The sequence below is a fragment of the Coffea eugenioides genome, chromosome 3 (assembly GCF_003713205.1).
Source record: "Coffea eugenioides isolate CCC68of chromosome 3, Ceug_1.0, whole genome shotgun sequence".
Lineage (NCBI taxonomy): Eukaryota > Viridiplantae > Streptophyta > Magnoliopsida > Gentianales > Rubiaceae > Coffea > Coffea eugenioides.
This window is the reverse complement of record NC_040037.1, coordinates 14,986,863-15,007,941: the sequence shown is the minus strand read 5'-3', so window position 1 is coordinate 15,007,941 and position 21,079 is coordinate 14,986,863. Positions and strand designations below refer to the sequence as shown.

The 21,079-nt window shown below is 35.7% G+C and overlaps 2 protein-coding genes and 1 pseudogene across 2 annotated transcripts; all 3 read right to left on the bottom strand.

The window, feature by feature from the left end:
• Nucleotides 1-3,552: 3,552 nt before the first annotated feature.
• Nucleotides 3,553-8,922, bottom strand: LOC113766130 (annotated as a pseudogene).
• Nucleotides 8,923-11,618: 2,696 nt separating this feature from the next.
• On the bottom strand, nt 11,619-12,774 carry LOC113765275 (glycine-rich cell wall structural protein-like). Its single transcript, XM_027309394.1, has 2 exons — nt 12,619-12,774; nt 11,619-12,080 (listed from the first exon to the last, which is right to left on the bottom strand). Exons 1-2 carry the CDS (start codon nt 12,728-12,730, stop codon nt 11,785-11,787), a joined length of 408 nt encoding a protein of 135 aa, XP_027165195.1. The 5' UTR covers nt 12,731-12,774; the 3' UTR covers nt 11,619-11,784.
• Nucleotides 12,775-19,447: 6,673 nt separating this feature from the next.
• Nucleotides 19,448-20,632, bottom strand: LOC113765186 (cold and drought-regulated protein CORA-like). The gene is made up of 2 exons (XM_027309273.1): nt 20,481-20,632; nt 19,448-19,896 (listed from the first exon to the last, which is right to left on the bottom strand). Exons 1-2 carry the CDS (start codon nt 20,569-20,571, stop codon nt 19,604-19,606), a joined length of 384 nt encoding a protein of 127 aa, XP_027165074.1. The 5' UTR covers nt 20,572-20,632; the 3' UTR covers nt 19,448-19,603.
• Between the last annotated feature and the right edge of the window lie 447 nt (nt 20,633-21,079).

Below are 21,079 nucleotides of genomic sequence, written 5' to 3'. Positions count from 1 at the left end.
TCATGAATGTAACAAGTTTTGACTCCACCAATGGATCTGTTTTCACTTACCATAACTAAGTTTCTGCCAATTAGGTCCATTAGATACTCTTCTGCAATATCCTCTGATCTCTTTCCTTCAATTATTTCCACAAACCCTTCTGCAATCCAGAGACACATCAACTTCTTGGCACCAATTTTTTCATCCTCCCGAAATGCAGCAAAATACAGCAAGCATGACTTCAAGTGATATGATAAATGCTCATAACTGAGCTCCAATGACTTCTTCCACTGGTCTGTACCAGACACCATGGTTGAAGTTAAACTTTCAGCAAACTTTTCCCAAAGCAAAATATCATGCTTTATAGTTGCTTGGTGGGTGTCAAACTAGCAAAAATAAAATTCCTACTCTTAAGTCACGAATTAAGTCCACTATGGTACTGGAGCAGGGACTTAGGCTGTGCAATGGGTTACTAGCTTCACCCTGGTGCCAGAGTTTGCTTGATCCGATATACCAAAGTATATTAATTACGTGAAAGACAAAATTCGAATATAGCAGTGAGCAGGGTCGAATCCACAGGGACTTGAAAATTTATTTTGAATGAATGTAACATTAAATAAAAATGGGGGGAATTGATATGGAACTGTCTAATTTAATTGCTCAAATTAAAAATAAGACAATCGCAGATAAAATAAATAACAATAAATATAAAGTAAATTAACGGAAGGAAAATCTCTAGTCAAAGGTATAATCTCCACTAATGATTCGAATCATTGATCACAGATGCAGAGATAAAATCTTTCATTTACAAATAAACTGGTTATGGTTGTCAACAAGCTCTGACAACCTGCCTAACCTTCCTAATTCGATAACCACAACAAGCTCTGTGGTTATTGCCCTAGCCAATTAAGCAGTCCTAAACACGCTCTTAGGATTTAACCTATTGACAGCATTACTCATTAGACTGGCCACCAATTATAACCAACAAACACACACGCTCGGTTTATTTAGGCTATATCATATATTTCCGCAACAACAATTCAAAAGTTTCTACTACAATTGAATCATGTCACTTGCCACATGCACTAAAATTACCTAACAATTACGGATTGAGCACTCTTAGATGGCTGTTAATTACTCACACAATTAAACAGTGATCAAGTATTTAATTGCAAGAAATAATCATATGCATAAGTGAATAGGAAATATATAAATACTTGCAAATTAAAGAACGTAGGCAAATAAATTCGATCTCACAGTTTTGTCGAACCAAAGTTTCGATTTAACCTCTGACTAGATGAAGAAATTAGCCACTCCTCATAGTTGGATTGCAGCCAAGAGTACTACTCGAGTTCTTAATTGAAAAAGGAAAATAAATTGGGAAAAGGAAGGAAAAACGGAACGGAACCGAATGGCCTGTGTTGATTTTCAGAGTCTTCTCCCTTTGCCCTTCCGTTTTCTCTTTTTTTCCGATCCCCTTCAGTTGAACCAGAGGTCTTCCTTTTACCTAGCGTCCCCCCAGGGCTTCTTTAGCGTTTCTTTCTTTTTTTCTAAAAATGGGCCTCGTGTGCAATTGAAACTCAATGGGATGCGGGCTTTCTGCTGCATCAGTTGTATTGTTCTTTGCTGTAAACTAACCAAAAGCAAAAGCCCAAAACGCTTGCTAACTTGATGCAGTAACAATCATCAACCGAACAGGGCATTGTAGATGAATACTCTTGGATGGTTTCCACACCCCATCATCCCTGATGTAGCGGTTTTTAAGTATCAACAAAGAAACTTGTATCAAGATTTTCTTAATGGAATTTCCTCAATTAGGCTTCAATTTCTCCTTTTCTGCCTCAATTGACTTGAAGTTCCTAGAAATCACACAAAAATTCAAATATAAGTAGAATCTAGCAAATTATCACAACATTTGGTCAAAATAAAGGTGAAAATATTAACAAATAAACTGCCTAATTTGCACATTAACAAATTCCCCCACACCAAGACAATGCTTGCCCTCAAGCATTCGCTACCCAAAAATCACAGTCAAGATCACAAATACTTGAATAGCTCCATAAACTTGCACAAGTGTCACATCTTCTCAACAATTTCACCAAAATAGGATGTTAAAAACTTGACAAACCTCACATGGATAGCAGTGTATACACTCAACCACTCAAAATATGGAAAGGATGTTTATATCACTCAAATCAACAACATAGAATGATTTTACCATATGCTTGCTAATATATCAAATCTCCACCACTTTAATGAACTTGATACAAAAATCAAAGGGTCTTTTATTAAGGATGTAATGGGGCTTGGGTTAAATGTTAGACAAAATGGACCTTTAGGCTAATAATATCAAAAGAAATACCAATAGCTCATTGCATGAAATGAATCGCCCTTTTTTTTTCAATCCCCTAACTCCAAGGCACATCAACAATCGAAGCCAACTCTACATAAGAACCTTCACACAGGCATCAACCCAACTTTCTCAACACTACTACAAGGACACTTCCATATTTTTTTTGTTTTTTTTTGTTTTTTTTTGTTTTTTTTGTTTTTGTCTTTTTGTTTTTGTTTTTGTTTTTGTGCAGCAAAACATAACTAAACTTGAAAGATAAACACAACTGCCAAATCCTTGTAGCAATACTTGATAATTTTCACGCAATAAAACTCAGGCATCCTTTTGACTCAAGGTTCAATAATAAAGTTCAAATAAAAAGGCTTAGGGTGCAAATTTGGGTATCAGACAAAGAAACAGTCAAGGCTCAGATTGGTTAACTAGGTGAAATATGATCAAGGTAGGCTTTTAGAAAGTCAAAAGGGGTTAAACCTAATTGCCCTTCTCATATTAATGCCTCAAATTCAAACATGGTCTCGACATGCATAACAAAACAAGTTCTAGAATATCAAATCATGTGTGATATCACTCATTCAAAGCAAATAGAGCAATTATAAATGTAATGCTCATTAGACCCAAAAGCTCACAAAAAAAATGAAAATATGTCAAATTTTTAAACACCCTTCATTTGAATCAATAGTCAAGAAAACACATTACTTGCACTAGCAATAGAATACCATTCACACTTCCACCTTGACTGAATCAATACGAATCTCAAAAAGTCTTGAAAAATCAGAAACTAGACGAATTAACTCAAAAACTGACCAAAAATACTTAAAATTTTTTCTCTTTTTCATTTTTTTTGAAAGAAAACCAAACTAGAAATTAAAATCAACATGATCTCCCTCCCCCACACCTAAACATTGCCTTGTCCTCAAGGAAAAAATAAAAATAAAGTGTAGAAAGAAAGAAATACTCCCCTGAAGAAATACTAAGTTTCCGGTGGAAAAGGAGGTTGGAAACGAAGGTGCTCGAAATAAGCTGCCAGGTTCTGACCCATGCGGGACAAACGTCGATCCATCTGTTGCTTTATTTGATCCTACCTATCACAAAGAAATTATATCACGTAAATCACTTTTAACAAATCAACAAACACAATCAAACTACTAAAAACAATAACTCTTGGGTTGCCTCCCACGCAGCGCCTTTCTTTAATGTCTTTGGCTAGACAAAATAATGCTTCAATCAGAGAGTTCAGGCACTGCAAGGGTCACCTCCTCAACATTATTAACTTCAAATCCTTCATAAAAAGGTTTGAGACGATGACCATTAACCTTAAAAATCTTGTCAGTGTGAAGACTTTGAATTTGTACTGCACCATGAGGAAACACATTAGTCACAATAAAAGGTCCAATCCAACGAGAACGCAATTTACCAGGAAAAAGTTTAAGTCTAGAGTGAAAAAGAAGTACTTTTTGACCAATACAAAAAATTTTCCTCGAAATTGTTTTATCATGAAATGCTTTTGTCTTTTCCTTGTAAATGCTAGAACTCTCATATGCATCATTTCGGATTTCCTCCAACTCTTGCAATTGCAACTTCCTGTGTTCTCCAGCTTCATCCATCCGCATATTGTAATTTTTAACTGCCCAATATGCCCTATGTTCCAATTCCACAGGTAGATGACAAGGTTTGCCAAAAATTAATCGGTAAGGAGACATACCTATGGGGGTCTTAAAAGCTGTACGGTAAGCCCAAAGTGCATCATCTAAGCGTAAACTCCAATCCTTTCTATTGGGATTCACCGTCTTTTCAAGTATCGACTTGATTTCTTTATTGGAGATTTCTGCTTGACCACTAGTCTGCGGATGATAGGACGTAGAAACCCGGTGAGTGACGCCATATTTCTTCATTAATGCTTCCATTACTCGATTGCAGAAGTGTGTCCCTCGGTCACTGATAATTGCTCTTGGCGTGCCATACCTGACAAAAATATGAGATTTAATAAAATCAACTACAACCTTAGCATTGTCAGTCCTAGTTGCCTTAGCCTCTATCCACTTTGAGACATAATCAACTGCAAGTAATATATACATATTACCAAAAGAGGAAGGAAATGGACCCATAAAATCTATACCCCATATATCAAAAATTTCACAAACCAGTATAGGAGTAAGAGGCATTTGATCTCTATGGCTTAAATTACCTGTCTTTTGACAATTTGCACATGATTTACAAAATAAGTATGCATCACTAAACAAAGTTGGCCAAAATAAACCACACTCTAAAACCTTTCTTGCAGTTCGCTTAGGGCCAAAATGTCCACCACACGCATATGAGTGACAAAAAGATAAAATTGATGGAACCTCTTCTTCAGACACACACCTGCGAATAATTTGGTCAGAACAATATTTTCACAAGTATGGTTCATCCCACACATAATATTTAACATCACTTTTAATTTTTTCCTTTTGAGCTCTAGACAAATCATTAGGTAGCGTTCTAGTAACAAGATAATTCACTAAATCAGCATACCAGGGAGTTGTCTTTTGAACTACAAAAAGATGCTCATCTGGAAAATTATCTTTCAAGGGAGCAGGTCCTTCACTATTGATCAAACGACTGAGGTGATCAGCAACCATATTTTCAGCACCCCTTTTGTCTTTAATTTCCAGATCAAATTCTTGGAGTAGGAGAATCCACCTTATAAGTCGTGGTTTGGCCTCTTTCTTGTTGAGCAAATATTTCAAAGCTGCATGGTCAGAATAAATAATGACTTTAGTGCCAAGTAAATAAGAACGGAATTTTTCTAAAGCAAAAACAATAGCTAAAAGCTCCTTTTCCGTAGTCGAATAATTGCACTGGGCACCATCCAAGGTCCTCGAGGCATAATAAATGACATAAGAAGCTCTGCCCTCTTTCTGGCCAAGTACTGCACCAACAGCAAAATTGCTGGCATCACACATTATCTCGAAAGGAAGACTCCAGTTTGGTGGTCGAACCACTGGTGCTGAAGTCAATGATCCCTTGAGCGTGTCAAATGCACTCTTGCAATTATCATCAAAATGAAATACCACATCCTTTTGAAGTAATTTGCATAGAGGATGGGATATCTTTGAAAAATCTTTGATGAAACGCCTATAAAAACCTGCATGGCCAAGAAAAGAGCGAACTTCCCGCACACTTGCAGGGTAAGGTAAACATTTGATAATTTCTACCTTAGCCTTATCTACCTCAATTCCTTTTGCAGATACCACATGGCCTAAAATTATGCCTTGGTCTACCATAAAATGGCATTTCTCATAATTTAAGACAAGATTAGTCTCAATGCACCTTTTAAGAATTTTTGTGAGGTTAGTTAAACATTCATCAAAAGAATTACCATAGACAGTAAAATCATCCATAAACACTTCTATGATATTCTCCACATAATCAGAAAATATACTAACCATACACCTTTGGAATGTAGCAAGCGCATTACAAAGACCAAAAGGCATTCGTCTATAGGCAAATGTACCAAAAGGGCAAGTAAATGTGATTTTCTCTTGATCTTCAGGCGCCACTGGAATTTGTAGAAAACCTGAAAAACCATCAAGACAGCAATAATGAGATTTTCCTGCCAACCTTTCCAACATCTGATCAATAAAAGGCAATGGAAAATGATCTTTACGAGTTAATGCATTTAATTTTCTAAAATCGGTACAAACTCTCCATCCATTTTGAACTCGAGTGGGCACTAACTCACCTTTAGGATTTTCAATAACAGTAATTCCTGTCTTTTTAGGAACTACTTGAACAGGACTTACCCACTTACTATCCGAAATAGGATAGATTATACCTGTGTCAAGAAGTTTTAAAACTTCTTTCTTCACTACCTCCATCATTGGTGGGTTCAATCTCCTTTGAGCCTCTCTCGAAGGCTTAGCACCATCTTCTAACAAGATGCGGTGCATGCAAGTGGCTGGACTTAATCCTTTTATGTCAGCCACTGTCCATCCTATTGCCTCCTTGTGGTCCTTTAACACCCGAATTAATTTTTCTTCCTCTAAAGCAGTCAATTTACTGGAAATTATTACTGGGAGTGTATCTCCATCTCCCAAGAATGCATACTTTAAATTATCCGGTAACTGCTTTAATTCCACCTTCGGGGCTTGCACAATAGATGGCAAAAGCTGTGAATGAGACAAAGGTAATTCCAAGTAAGACACATTGGAAAATTCTGGACAAAGAGAATTCAATTCAAAAATAACTTCCTGCAATTCAAAAGGAAAAACAAACTTCCCTTTTATTTTTTGCAAATTTTCCTGACAGAGACCAGTAGAAATAGCAACCTTCAACGCATCGTCATTATTAAATTCAAAATTTTGCTGCGCCAAAGAATCAATTACATCTATAACAAAAATTGAATGAGATTCACCAGGATATTTCATGGCATCATAAATACTAAATTTAATAACATCACCATCAAATTCCATAGTCAATGTGCCAGTGAAAACATCAATTTTTGTTCTAGCAGTTTTCAAAAATGGTATCCCTAACAGCATTGGAGATGAATTAGAATTATCATCCTCCATATCAAGCACATAAAAATCTGCAGGAAAAATCAAATTATCAATTTGCACTAAAATATCCTCCAAAACTCCATCAGGATAGGCATTTGATCGATCAGCAAGTTGAATTATTACGCCCGTCTCTTTTAAAGGCCCAACGTTCATCAAATTATAAATAGAACGAGGCACAACATTTATCGAAGCACCCAAATCCAACATAGCTTTTTCAATTTTAATATTGCCTATTTTGCAAGGGACAGTAAACATACCCGGATCCTTGCATTTAGGAGACAATTTTTTCTGCAGAACTGCCGAGACATTTTCTCCCATATGCACTTTCTCATTTCCTTTCAACTTTTTCTTACCAGTGCATAACTCCTTCAAAAATTTAGCATATCTAGGAATTTGTTTAATTGCATCTAAAAGAGGGATATTTACCTCAACTTTTCGAAAAGTGTCCAAAATCTCCTGTTCTTGTTCTTGCTTTTTAGACTTTGCCAGTCGACTAGGAAATGGAGGCGGAGGTGTAACCACTTGTGTTGATTTTTCTCCAAAATCTGGTTGTTCTAAGGCCCTAGGTTGAGACACATTCCCCTCTTTTTCGAGCTCTTCCTCGATTGCTTGTTCAGAAATTCTCTTGCTCGGCTCAGGCAACTCTTTGCCACTTCTTAATGTGATGGCACTGGCATTTTGCTTGGGGTTGACAATTGTCTGCGAAGGTAGCTTTCCAGATAATTGGGACTCCAATCTATTGACTGTGGAAGCTAACTGGCTCATTTGATTCTCCAAATTATGAATGCTAGTTTTCGTCTCCTGTTGAAATTGTTGAGTGTTAGTAGCCAAAGATTTCACAATATCCTCAAGTGACATACCTGATTTAGGAGCAGATTGTTGCTGTGAAAGTTGAGGTCTAGGTTGATATTGTGACTGTTGTGGAAATCCTGGTGGCCTTGCTGCATAATTAAAATTAGGATGATCCCTCCATCCTGGATTATAGGTGTTTGCATAGGGATCATACCGCCTCTGAGGTGGTCCTGGAAATCCAACTGCATTAGCCTGCTCAGTCGAATCATCTTGGAGTGTGGGGCACATATCTGTTGGATAACTCGAACCATAGCAGATTCCACATGTTTTCAATTGCTGCATTTGTCCTATAGCTAACTTTTCAACCAAAGAAGTTAGACAATCTAATCTTTGCTCTATTGAAGAATTACTTACCTCATTGACTCTACGAGTTGTGTTATCCTGCCTGTCTCCAAATTGTTGAGCATTTGCAGCCATACTCGATATCAAACTTCTTGCCTCCGTGGGTGTTTTATTCACTAAGGAGCCCCCACTGGCAGCATCAATAATTCTTCTGTCAGTTTGGGACAAACCCTCATAAAAATACTGGATGAAGAGTTGGTCAGGAATTTGATGATGAGGACAACTAGCACATAGTTGCTTGAATCTTTCCCAATATTCATGTAGAGTCTCTCCATTGAATTGTCGAATTCCACAGATGTCTTTCCTAATGCTTGCAGCTCGGGATGCAGGAAAGAATTTTTCTAGGAAATGCTTCTTCATGTCTGTCCATGTGGATATTGACCCAGAGGGCAGATAATAGAGCCAATCCTTAGCTTTATCGGCTAAGGAAAATGGAAAGGCTCTTAATTTAATTTGCTCCTCTGTGACTCCCTGAGGTTTCATTGTCGAGCAAACCACATGGAATTCTTTGAGATGCTTGTGGGGATCTTCACCTGGTAAGCCATGAAAAGAAGGAAGTAAATGGATTAGTCCAGATTTTAACTCAAATGCAACCTCTAATGTAGGATAAGTAATGCATAGAGGCTGTTGATTTAAATCTGGTGCAGCCAATTCTCTCAATGTCCGTTCATTAGCCATGGTGCTATCTATCTCTTCCGTCTCACTAAATGAATCCACAAAATCTACTACTGAATTATGTCCAGTAGATGAGGAGGATGCCTCTGCTCGTTCTCTTGTTGCTTTTCTCAATGCACGAGCAGTCTTCTCTATCTCAGGATTATATTGCAGTTCACCTGTACGAGAAGATCTAGGCATAAACCAGTAACAATAAAAATAAAAATAAAAAATAAACAAAGAAAATAAAATTCAAAGAAAATAAATTTATTTTGACACCAAGTCCCCGGCAACGGCGCCAAAATTTGGTGGGTGTCAAACCAGCAAAAATAAAATTCCTACTCTTAAGTCACGAATTAAGTCCACTATGGTACTGGAGCAGGGACTTAGGCTGTGCAATGGGTTACTAGCTTCACCCTGGTGCCAGAGTTTGCTTGATCCGATATACCAAAGTATATTAATTACGTGAAAGACAAAATTCGAATATAGCAGTGAGCAGGGTCGAATCCACAGGGACTTGGAGAATTTATTTTGAATGAATGTAACATTAAATAAAAATGGGGGGAATTGATATGGAACTGTCTAATTTAATTGCTCAAATTAAAAATAAGACAATCGCAGATAAAATAAATAACAATAAATATAAAGTAAATTAACGGAAGGAAAATCTCTAGTCAAAGGTATAATCTCCACTAATGGTTCGAATCACTGATCACAGATGCAGAGATAAAATCTTTCATTTACAAATAAACTGGTTATGGTTGTCAACAAGCTCTGACAACCTGCCTAACCTTCCTGATTCGATAACCACAACAAGCTCTGTAGTTATTGCCCTAGCCAATTAAGCAGTCCTAAACACGCTCTTAGGATTTAACCTATTGACAGCATTAATCATTAGACTGGCCACCAATTATAACCAACAAACACACATGCTCGGTTTATTTAGGCTATATCATATATTTCCACAACAACAACTCAAAAGTTTCTACTACAATTGAATCATGTCACTTGCCACATGCACTAAAATTACCCAACAATTACGGATTGAGCACTCTTAGATGGCTGTTAATTACTCACACAATTAAACAGTGATCAAGTATTTAATTGCAAGAAATAATCATATGCATAAGTGAACAGGAAATATATAAATACTTGCAAATTAAAGAACGTAGGCAAATGAATTCGATCTCACAGTTTTGTCGAACCAAAGCTTCGATTTAACCTCTGACTAGATAAACTTAGCCACGCCTCATGATTAAATCATCACACGAAGTAATGGATTGCAAAGGCATTGCGTTTTTACTAGAAAGCAAGGAATAAAAGATGTTTTTCCCGTTGGGGAATATTGTCGAACACCTGGCGTGTGTCAGAGGCCAGTCAAGAGAAAGGAAACTAGAACTAAACTAAAAAGCTAAACTAGAGGTGTCCTCTTGCTTCCTCCTTAAAAAGCCAAAAGTAAGATGACTAAAAGCTATCTCCGGTGGTCCCCCCACATGTGGACAAAGTCTCCAAAATTACTTCTTCTTCCAAGTCTCTCTACGTTGCTTTCTTTGAAGAGCCCAAATGACCAAATATCTTTTACTAGCTTTGTGGTCCCCCACCAATTCAAGGGCCCAAGGTTTGAAGCCCTTAGAAGTCTCCATATTCTCCATAAAGTCCCTCATTTTTGGTAGTTTTCTGCTTCATTCCCTATCAAATGGGATGCGTGCTCTCTAGTATCAACTAAGAAACTTGTATCAAGATTTTCTTAATGGAATTTCCTCAATTAGGCTTCGATTTCTCCTTTTCTGCCTCAATTAACTTGAAGTTCCTAGAAATCACACAAAATTCAATTATAAGTAGAATCTAGCAAATTATCACAACATTTGGTCAAAATAAAGGGGAAAATATTAACAGATAAACTGCCTAATTTGCGCATTAACAATGAGAAATGGGTTTAAAGAATTTAGATAATGGAATTTTTCTTGCAATTTGGGTTTAGAATTTGATTTTAGATTAGCTCTATGCTACTAGCCAAATATAAAAGGAAGATAAGGTGAAAAAAATTCATCACAATATGAGAATGGAAAAAATCAGGTTTTGCCTATTTTCACCTGTTTCAGTTCAAACCCGATTTTGATATGATTTGACCGAGTTTTTGAAATGCAGTTTTTTACGATTGAATGTTTGTCTAGTTCTCGATTGGTTCGAGTTTAAAAACATCACTTCCAAGACCATCCATAGTAAGAAGATTTTCTCAAATATTTGGTCATGCTATTGTTAAACAAAAACAATCCCACATCAATTAGCCAAAAAAATCTTTGTACTAATCAATAAATAGTAAAGAATTTGGCCTCTCTAGTCACTGCCAATTGGATTAGAGATGACCCTTGTCGTGAAAGGTGGTGAAACTAATTAAGTAAACAAAATCCGCTGCATACTATTCACATCATTTTCTGTGTAGGTAGATCCGATCAAATATTTGGTTTGGATAGAAGATTGAATTCGTCATGTGTTATCGAAAATTTTTTGTATTAGCTTGATTAATAAAGTATACCCCAGAAAAGCATCAATCTAATGTTTAATTGATGTACAAATAATCCAACAAAAAGTATCCATGACTTCGTTGTTAGTTTGAAATACTTGCTAATTTGGATAGCCTTTTTTTGGAAAAAAAAATTTCTTTATGGCATCATAAACTTGTTTTCAATTATTTACTTTTCTAATGATTTGTTATTAGCTTATTCAATGTAAATTACATTACAAAACGTGGTACAGTACGTTTCATTCTAAAAAGGTTTTCAAAATAATCTCTAGTCAATATTAACATTACTCAACTTTTTAGTGAAATATAAGTAAACCTGCTTCATAAGGCATGAGAATATTTTGCCATCACATCAGAAGTGCTCATACAAGAGACACAGTTACACACACAAATACTCGAAATATTGAACTAGCTTGCAAATACATAGAGTGCATGTTGCATGATCACTCGTCAAGCTGTTATTTCTATTTGACACTACAAACTACTGAGCCTGTTTAAGCATTGATGAGTAATCACGACCTAGCTTGATGCTGGCTTTATTAGTTCTCAGTCTCTGCATCAACAGCCTCATCAGGATGTCCACCATGGCCGCCACCACCACGTCCTCCATAGCCGCCACCACCACGTCCTCCATATCCACCCCCGTGATATCCTCCATAACCACCACGGCCGCCACCGCCACGTCCGCCATAGCCACCACCCGGGTACCCTCCATATCCACCCCCATGATATCCTCCATAACCTCCTCCTGGATAGCCCCCATATCCACCACCGCGGTACCCTCCATATCCTCCTCCACGGTACCCTCCGTAGCCATCAGTCTCAACTGCATTAGCTGCAAAGAAGATAAATACGGGGTAGGCGTTAGTTACCGTAATCGCAATTCTGAAATGTAAGGTTTGGCCCGAATTGTCCACACGCTTTTAGGTAGCATATCAAGAAACATCGTAATCATTTGAACATTTATCTGTGTCAAGTTAGTATCGTACAGATATCCTTAAAATGGATTATTACTACTAACTAATGGCTAGTTTTACCATAGTGAATCATAGTTTCTGACAATTAATCTTTATTTTATTATGAGTATAAAGATTATTTAACGCTATATTCAAAATGAGAATCTTAAAATTTCAATAAAAAGTATGTTTTATGCATAGAGAAGTACTAGTGTAAAATTTATTTTGACACAACAAGTACAGGAAAATGATCCAGTTGCACTATACTCCAAGTCCCACGTTGGGAAAGGCTTAACAATTGTATGTACACCTTGCTAAGGTGTATGTACACCTCAGCTATGTTTCTTTTCTACTCCGACGCTTCACATGCACGACCAAAATCTATCTGAAATGTTAAACTAGAGAATAAATTCTTACAATTGTCAACAGACGTGGAAGTCTCAGCCAATTCCCTAGCAGCAACCTCTGAGGCAATCATTAAGGCTATAGCCAAGGAAATGAAAAGGAAAAGAAGTGTCTTTGAACCCATTTTTTGCTCAGGGAAAACTTATGTATTGAAAAACTGGTTTTTGGAAGGATGAGAAAGCAGGTATAGATTGGTCTCTATTTATAGGAAAATCTTTGCCACATTTCTGTCAAAAGGGTCGGGGAGTCGGCCCACCAGGTCGTTGGGCGATGAAGAGATGATTGTTTGCACTTGGTAGAAAGTCCATATGATCATAAATTACAGTCCCTTTAGTGAAAGTTATGAAATAGAAAGATGTACCTAAAAGCGTTTATTCTAATTTCTACTATGGAGAGGATAATGTTCATGTCCAATATTCAACAATATGTCCAAGTATTGTTGACAATTTGGACTCTGCTGATTACTTCGATCGATTATGATTATTACAAATTGATTAAATTGTCAAACATTTTTTTTTTTTTAAGAAGAAGAAGAAAAGAAACAAGGAAGAACATGCCAAACTTTGCAATAGTTCCAAGAGAGGTATGATTGGAAGGCTATTTAATTATGTTACGTTTTGCATTACAAAAACATGTTTTGTTATGTTTACTAAACGCCTATATGGTATAGAATGGACGAATACCATTTTGTATCTCAAATGTAAGATTGATAACGAGGACTTAAATTTTCTTTTGTCATAATTAATTTAGTGTTGCCTTTTATTGGTTTTCCTTTTGCTTCTAGTTAAGTTGTGCTCTTGATCTAATTCTATTCACCGAAATTGAAGTATAAGCCCCAAAATTAATTACTTGTATGCATATTTCCAAAACTAATTCGCAAGGAAGAATCTTTTGTAAAAGACGACACAAAGATTAGCACAATTCAGCCTCCAAAAAATAGTATAAACGCATTAGAATCCTAAGCAGGACATGATCATATCTATGTAACTAAAAGAAGTAAAATCTTCTAAACCTAGAAAGCACATTTTAAAATAGGGCCCAACTTGCGCTCTGATCGTGAATTGCCTTCAAAAGCATATATTACAGATCCATGACTGTTGATAAACATTGATCAAATGTGTAAAAACCGTACCATCTAATCTTTAACTTAAATACCAAGCAAAAAACTTTAGTGATATGTTGTGCCCTCATTTTAATTGCAACAGTCCATTGATTCAAATGTAATCAAGATTGTATGGAAGTTTTCTACTACCAAAAGGATTTGGTTCTGTACACAATAGGAACCTATAAAGTTTCATAAACCAAGTTAAAAGTAATATTTTTTGTAAGAATATAACTAATTGTGTATTCTTTTTATTCTTTAAGTTTTGCCCATACATTAAATACTTCTAAATAGGGGAGATTTTAGCATTCCATTTAGATTTCATACTGACCCCAAGTTAAATATATCATTGGATAATGAAATAAGTAATTTTGACATTTAGATTGCAACAATTTAAATAATTCAAAATATAGCTAATTTTCATTCTTGAGATATTCAAATTGAAGGAATAATTCTCTAAAGGAATCATAGAATTTTCCCTAAATATGAGTTCCAAGTTTGGTTCTATTGCATCATTTGTAGTCTAAGCTCTTTCCAATGTTTTAAAACTTGGAACCTTAATTGAACCGATGAGGTTTTCGGATAGAGGTTCAACCGGTTAGACCGATTCAATCTTGGTTCAATGAATTTTTTTAAAAATAATTTATATGAATATATATGTACAAAATAAGACATACAATGGACTAATTTAAGATTTTATATGATGAAAATTTTAATGTTTTCAAAGAATTTGGATTTTCAGAAATAAAAATGTTAAATTATAAGTTGCAACAAATGAATTTCATCTCAATTTCAATTGTATCTACCAAAAACTAATCTTAAATCCAACCCAAAAATACCACAATATTCTAAAATTATACAAAATTCAGGTCCATTGGAATTAGACATTATGAGCTTAAATTTTTAATTTATGTTTTTGGGATTTAGAGATTATAACTTAAAAAAAAAAGAAGTTTGGAATTTGAAGAAAGTCAGGAAAATAGAAAACAGAGATGCAAACTTGATAAAAGGCAAAAAAATGAGAAGAAAGCGAGTGGATGTGGCATTTAATAATTAGTCTTTAGGGTTAAGGAAAACCTATTCTTATAGATATATATATATATATATATATTTCAATTTAATAGACAAAAACAAAAAACCACCGGTTCAACGGTTCAATCCAGTTCAAACGGTTCTTACCAGTTTTTAACTTCAATTAACCCAAGGTATGAACCGGACAGAAACTATGACCAGTTCACGGCCAATCGGTCGAACTAGCCAATCCGGTCCGATTTTCGAAACAATGGTTCTTTCCCTTATCTCGCATTAACACTTTTTCCTAGTTCAACATATATGGTTCAATTGCAAGGCAAACTGGTCATACGTAACCGTCAAATACGGTGTACTCAAATATGGAGTAAAATGAAGCAATATTTTTCAGGAAGAAGGTGTAGGAACTCAAGTCATTATTTGGTGTCAAAATTATCAAATTTGGCATTTGGGATAAACTAGTTATATACAGTGCCACATAACCAGTGCGCATCAGAAACACACACACTTAATAAAAGTACTCCTCAAGTTCTTTTGGTAAATGTCGAATTTGACAGAGCTTTTGCCGGGAAACATATGTACGTCCTACTTCATTGATTTTTTTTTTTGATAAAATAGAATAAAAAGAAATATAAATTGAAAACTTACAATGTGAACATCCTAAGCCAATTTTCTTGACAAACGGCATATGAAGCCTTTTGTTGTCTCAAATGCGATTGCGACCTTCTAATTTCATTTATATTGCTGTCCTATCTTGGCATTGCAAGAAGTCAAAACTTGCTGCTTCACTGCTTAAACCGCTGCTTGTCTTATTAGCTATCATTCATTAATGCATTCACGAAGACTTCAACGTGATGAATGCTCTAACAAACATTCATTTGTCGAGAGGGTCATGATCCATTAACTAAGATTGCGAATTCAAGAACTAGATATCCTAAATTTTTTCTTTGGATGAATTTTTCGTACACTAATAGTGTACATATTATCAGTTTTGGATGACTGATAACTATGCAAAATTTATCTTTAAAATCCAATTTTTACACATGTATCATAAATTTAACAGTGATTGTGTATATAATATCAGTATATATAAAATTTACCATTTTTTCTTTTTGTTTCTTAAATTTCACACCTCTAGTTTAAAAAAAAAAAAGAATGAGCATCAATTTGTAATGATTTACCATATTCTCAATCCATTATGCCTTTTTTTTTTGTGCGTAATACCCCCATAATCTGATAATCGCGTCGGATCCTAACTAATCTAAAGTCAAACAGTCGGATCCCTTTTGAAAGTGATTCTTCTAACGTTATTTTCTCCATTCATAAAAGTGTTGGGGTTGTTCTTGATTCATTATTCCAATCAATTATAGATTATGATGTTGAAAAACTAGTTTTTGTGACTTTTTTTATTACTTTTATATCCTGATTATAGATTTGGTAGCTAAAATCTATAATACCCAAATAGTAGTTTTTACTGATACTAATTATTTTTTATAATCAATTTCTATAATCAAATTTTATAAAATCTAAAGCAATCGAAAAAGCAAGACCTTAATAGGTATCGAGTTCATTGTCACTTGGCTCAACAACAATGAGTGAACTATGTTTTCGTCAAAGAGACGTGTTCCAGAAAATGAGCATCTTTTGAAGCATGTACTACTCGCTCTTCGATGCACTGCCATAACGCTAAGATGGGCTTTCCGCCATACAATACCTCAGGACCCCACACAGCTAGCATGCCAGCAGAACTTAATGATAGACCTGCTTGGCCTACTCGGAACTACTTATTTTGTCTCCGTGCCTCGCGTCGGCATAAACTATTCAAATCAGTGGTCAAAGCTGTCAGTATCGTTAGGAATGAGTTTGCGGTTTCGAGCCTAGCTATTTTAGGAATGAGTTTGTCGAATACTGCTATTTTTACTCTTTTCCAATCAAATTACCCGCGGAAAATAATTCCAAGTCTCAATAGGATATCTATGCCCAAAGCCAAAGGAAATTTGGGAGGATCGGAATGGATTTAAAAATTATGGGATTTAAGATCAATGATGCCCAGTTAAATATGAGAATGGCTGGGTATTGATCGAGAATCCTAGGACCCAACTTATTTGCTCTCTATACCATTTTCTTTTCTTTTTTTTTTGTCTTTTGTTTAGCTCTCTCTCTATCTTTTTTCCTTTTATTTTCATTTCTTAGAAAATCATTAACGAAATATGTTGAAGTTTCTTATTAAGGGCTACTTGTGAACATAAGAAATATCAAAGAAGGATTTGAAAATCAAACGTTCAATAACCTAAAAACATGAAAAATTTCGGTTTTAAGTCTAAACAAGAAACAATGGTAGCCATTAGAATAAAGTTTCAAAGTTTAATTATTTTTTTTTTCACATTTTGACGGGGACCTTCTCTTCTGTTTTCTATAACGTGTAAAACTACTTGTGCGTTTTTTAGTGGGAATACTAAACTTGGGCAAGTGTCAGTGTCCTACAATCAATTCAATGGCTGAATTCCAAGGACACTTGGATAATTGATCAACTTCAAGGAATTATTTATTGGGGGAAATATTACACTACATTTTACACATTTCATGAGGTTGAGCATAATTTTCATACAGGACTAAATTTATAAAAATATCACATTCCCAAGGGATGTGGAGTTCTTACCTATGATTGAAAGTGAAAAATTAATTTGAGGATTAAATTGGTTAAAATGAATTATTATTTTTTAAAATGAATTAGTTTGAGGACACTGAAAGCACTGTGCACTCGTCTTGCCCACAGAGTGTCCTCCTTAGCACAAACATTCTAATGATTAAGTATTTAATGATTGACTGAGTCGACTAACCAAAAACAACAGTATTATCCTTCCAATAAATTATGCAAACTAAAAGAAATGAAAATTTTCACTTTAAGAAAATATAACAAACCTAATATTGCCTTATAGAATTTTGCTAACTTTAATATATTGTTATCATTATTATTCAGCCTGAAGTCATGACTGAAAGTGATATATACGAAGACAAAGATTAAGCAGTATTTGAAGACGAGGAATTTGAAGACAAAGATTAACTTTGTGTGTTGGAATTTATGGAAGACGAGGGATTCAGCAGTATTTGAAGGGGTTATTAAGGATGTCCGATCTGTTTGTCGAGCTATTTTTCAAAACTTGAAAGACGCATACTGGATGAAATTTGGGGAATTACAACAGGTCGCATCTTGGCCCCAATTCTTGGGATTGGTGGAGCAGCGCCCTGATGTGGTTAAGTTTCATCTGGTTCATTGGCAGGCTCCAAGGCTGGCAATGTTTAAACTTAACATAGATAGGTGCTCCAAATGAAACCCGGGGTTGAGTGGTGGTAGGGGGATTCTTAGGGATGGCTCAGGGAAGTTCATCTTCGCTTTCGCTGGTTGCTTTGATGTTGCTACTAACTTGCAGGCCGAGGCCAAAGCGTTAGTGCTTGGGCTGAGTCTATGTGCCCAGAGGAATTTTTTACAGCAGTTGGTGGTTGAGTCAGATTCGCTAGTGCTAATAAAGATTTTGAGGAACGATTACCAATGCCCGTGGACAAATTAGTTATGAGATCGAGCAGTGTTGCGAGTTCTCTCAAGGGGGTGTACAGTTCAAGCATTGTTATCGCGAGGCCAATAAGGTTGCGGATGTTCTAGCCAATGTGGGGTGTGCCTTGGTTGAGTCGGTATGTATTTATGAACATTTCAGGGACTTACCAGGTGTAATTAGGGGTGAATATCGATTGAATAAACTATCTTACCCGTCTATTCGGCGACGTCGAGTTAAGTAAGTAGGTGTCTTGTAGCTGTCTTGTATCGTTGAGGTCAAGCTTTTGTCCCTCTCAAGAATTGTTCCGAGGCAATAAATCCAAGCTTTTTGGTTAAAAAAATGAATAATAAAAGATTTTAGGGAAAATAAGACAATATTTTTGGGTAGTCTATACTATGGAGAAGACGACAAATTTTTACATTAAAAGGATGCCAAAAAATTGAAATAAAAGTTTAACCTTACATTTTTTACTTTTATTTCTTTGTTTGCTTTTTTTAGGTAAAAAATACAGGAATTATTATTTACTTTTATCTTTCTTTGTATAGTCAAAATTATCATATACTCTACAATATTAAATATAGAAATGAAATTAAATTGATAAAAGGAATAGAACTCACTTTTCTTAAAATCTCCTTTGTTTTATTGGATCAAAATAGGATCACTGATTAAAGTTGACGGAACTATTGGAGTCATTTACCCGAACCATTATTTTGCCCTCTAAAATCGTCATGGACAAGTGTTAATCCGAGGCTGAAATTCATTGTAATCTACCTTTCTTTTATACTTGAGAATATGCTCAATCTGTCACACTCATTATCAACTAGTCAATTAGACTTCAGGCATTTGTGCTATGATCTTCTGTATGCTTTTGACATCACTTTATGTATGGCTAGACTAAATATTAGACGGATACATACCTAAGTGAGGGTTTTTTGAAAATATATGCATTGGTTAATTTAAGTATACCCAAAAGAAAAAAAAAAGGAGTAATTTGATAATGGTTTATTGATTGACAGATAAAACCAACCAAAAACTAGTGTTGACTTTGTTGTGAATTTGAAATACTAAAATTACTCATTTTTTTGGTGGAAACTTGCAAAATTGACTTCGTATTGCATGAAAGGATTTTGCCATCACCTCAAAAGTGCTCAAAAAAGACACACAAAATCACAAACTCATATTACATGCAGTACATATTACAGGATCACTGATCCAGCACTTATTTGAATTCCACATTACAAAGTACATAATAGTATAGTAAGCCTGTTTAAGCGTTCATGATTAATCATGACCTAGCTAGAAGCTGGCTTTATTAGTTCTGGGGCTCAGCATCTGCAGCCTCACCAGGATGTCCACCGTGGCCGCCACCGCCATGTCCGCCGTGTCCATAACCACCATGGCCGCCACCGCCATGTCCATAACCACCATGGCCGCCACCCCCGTACCCTCCATGTCCATCCCCATTACCTCCTCCTGGATGGCCCCCGTATCCACCACCATGGTGCCCTCCATGACCTCCTCCGTAGCCTCCTCCGTGGCCACCTCCATGGCCTCCTCCGTAGCCACCTCCATGGTACTTGGCTTCTCCTTCCTTATTTGTCTCAACTGTAATAAAGATAAATAGGGTATGGGCGTTAGTTACTGTAATGGCAATTTTGAAAATGTAAAGTTTGGACCAAGTTGTGTACATGTTTTTAGGTTACCGAGTATTTTAGCAAAACACATCGTAATCCTTTTGAAAATTTGCCTTTTAACGTATGTGTCAAATTATTATTTTACAGATATCTTTAAAATGGCTAATTACTACCAACTAATAGCTATTTTATCATAGTTTCTGAAAGTTAATAAATATAAAGATTTGTTAACAGTATGTTCAAAATGAGAATCTTAAATCCGTATTTTATGCACCGACACGTACCAGGAAAAGTACAGGAAAGGCTTGACACTTAGAATCCGTATTTACTGAAAGTAGAGGTGTATTCAATCTTTTTAACCACAGCTCAGCCATGTTTCTTAGCACTCCGACACTTCACATGTACAACAAAAATCTATATATATTTTTTTGAAGGACAACAAAAATCTATCTGAAAAGTTAAACGCGGTGGTCCTAATACTGAATTAAAACATGGCGCATATAAATTAGAAAGAGAAAAAATGATGAAACGTGAATTGAAGAATAAATGTCTTACAATTGTCAACTGACTTGGCAGCCACCTCTGAGGTAATCATTAGAACTACAGCCATGGAAATGAAAAAGAAAAGAAGTGTCTTGGAACCCATTGTTGCTGAAGGGAAATTTATGTATTGAAGACTGATTCTGAGAAGGATGAGGAAGCTGGTGCAGATTGATCTCTATTTATAGGAAAACCTGTGCCACATTCCCATCGAAAGGGTCCCGGAGTCGGCCCACCGATGTAGCAGGTGTTGAAGAGGCGGTTGTCGTGCTAGGTCGAAAGTCTATATAAGCGTAAACAAATAGAAAGATGTACGGAGAAGCATTTGTTCTAATTTCTACAAAGGTCTTTGAGGCATATAGACTTCGAGCACCATGGAGAAGATAAGGTTCATGTCCCCCATATTCAACAGTATGTCCCAGCATTGTTGATAATTTGGACTCTGCACCGACTTCGATGGATTATATGCTTTCCAATTTGATTGACGTATCAATTATTTTAAAAGAAGAAAAGAAACAAGGAAGAACACGTCAAATTTGCAATAGTTCCAAGAGAAGCATGATTAGAATTATGTAACTTTTTATTTACATCAGAAGATACAATAATATCTTTTA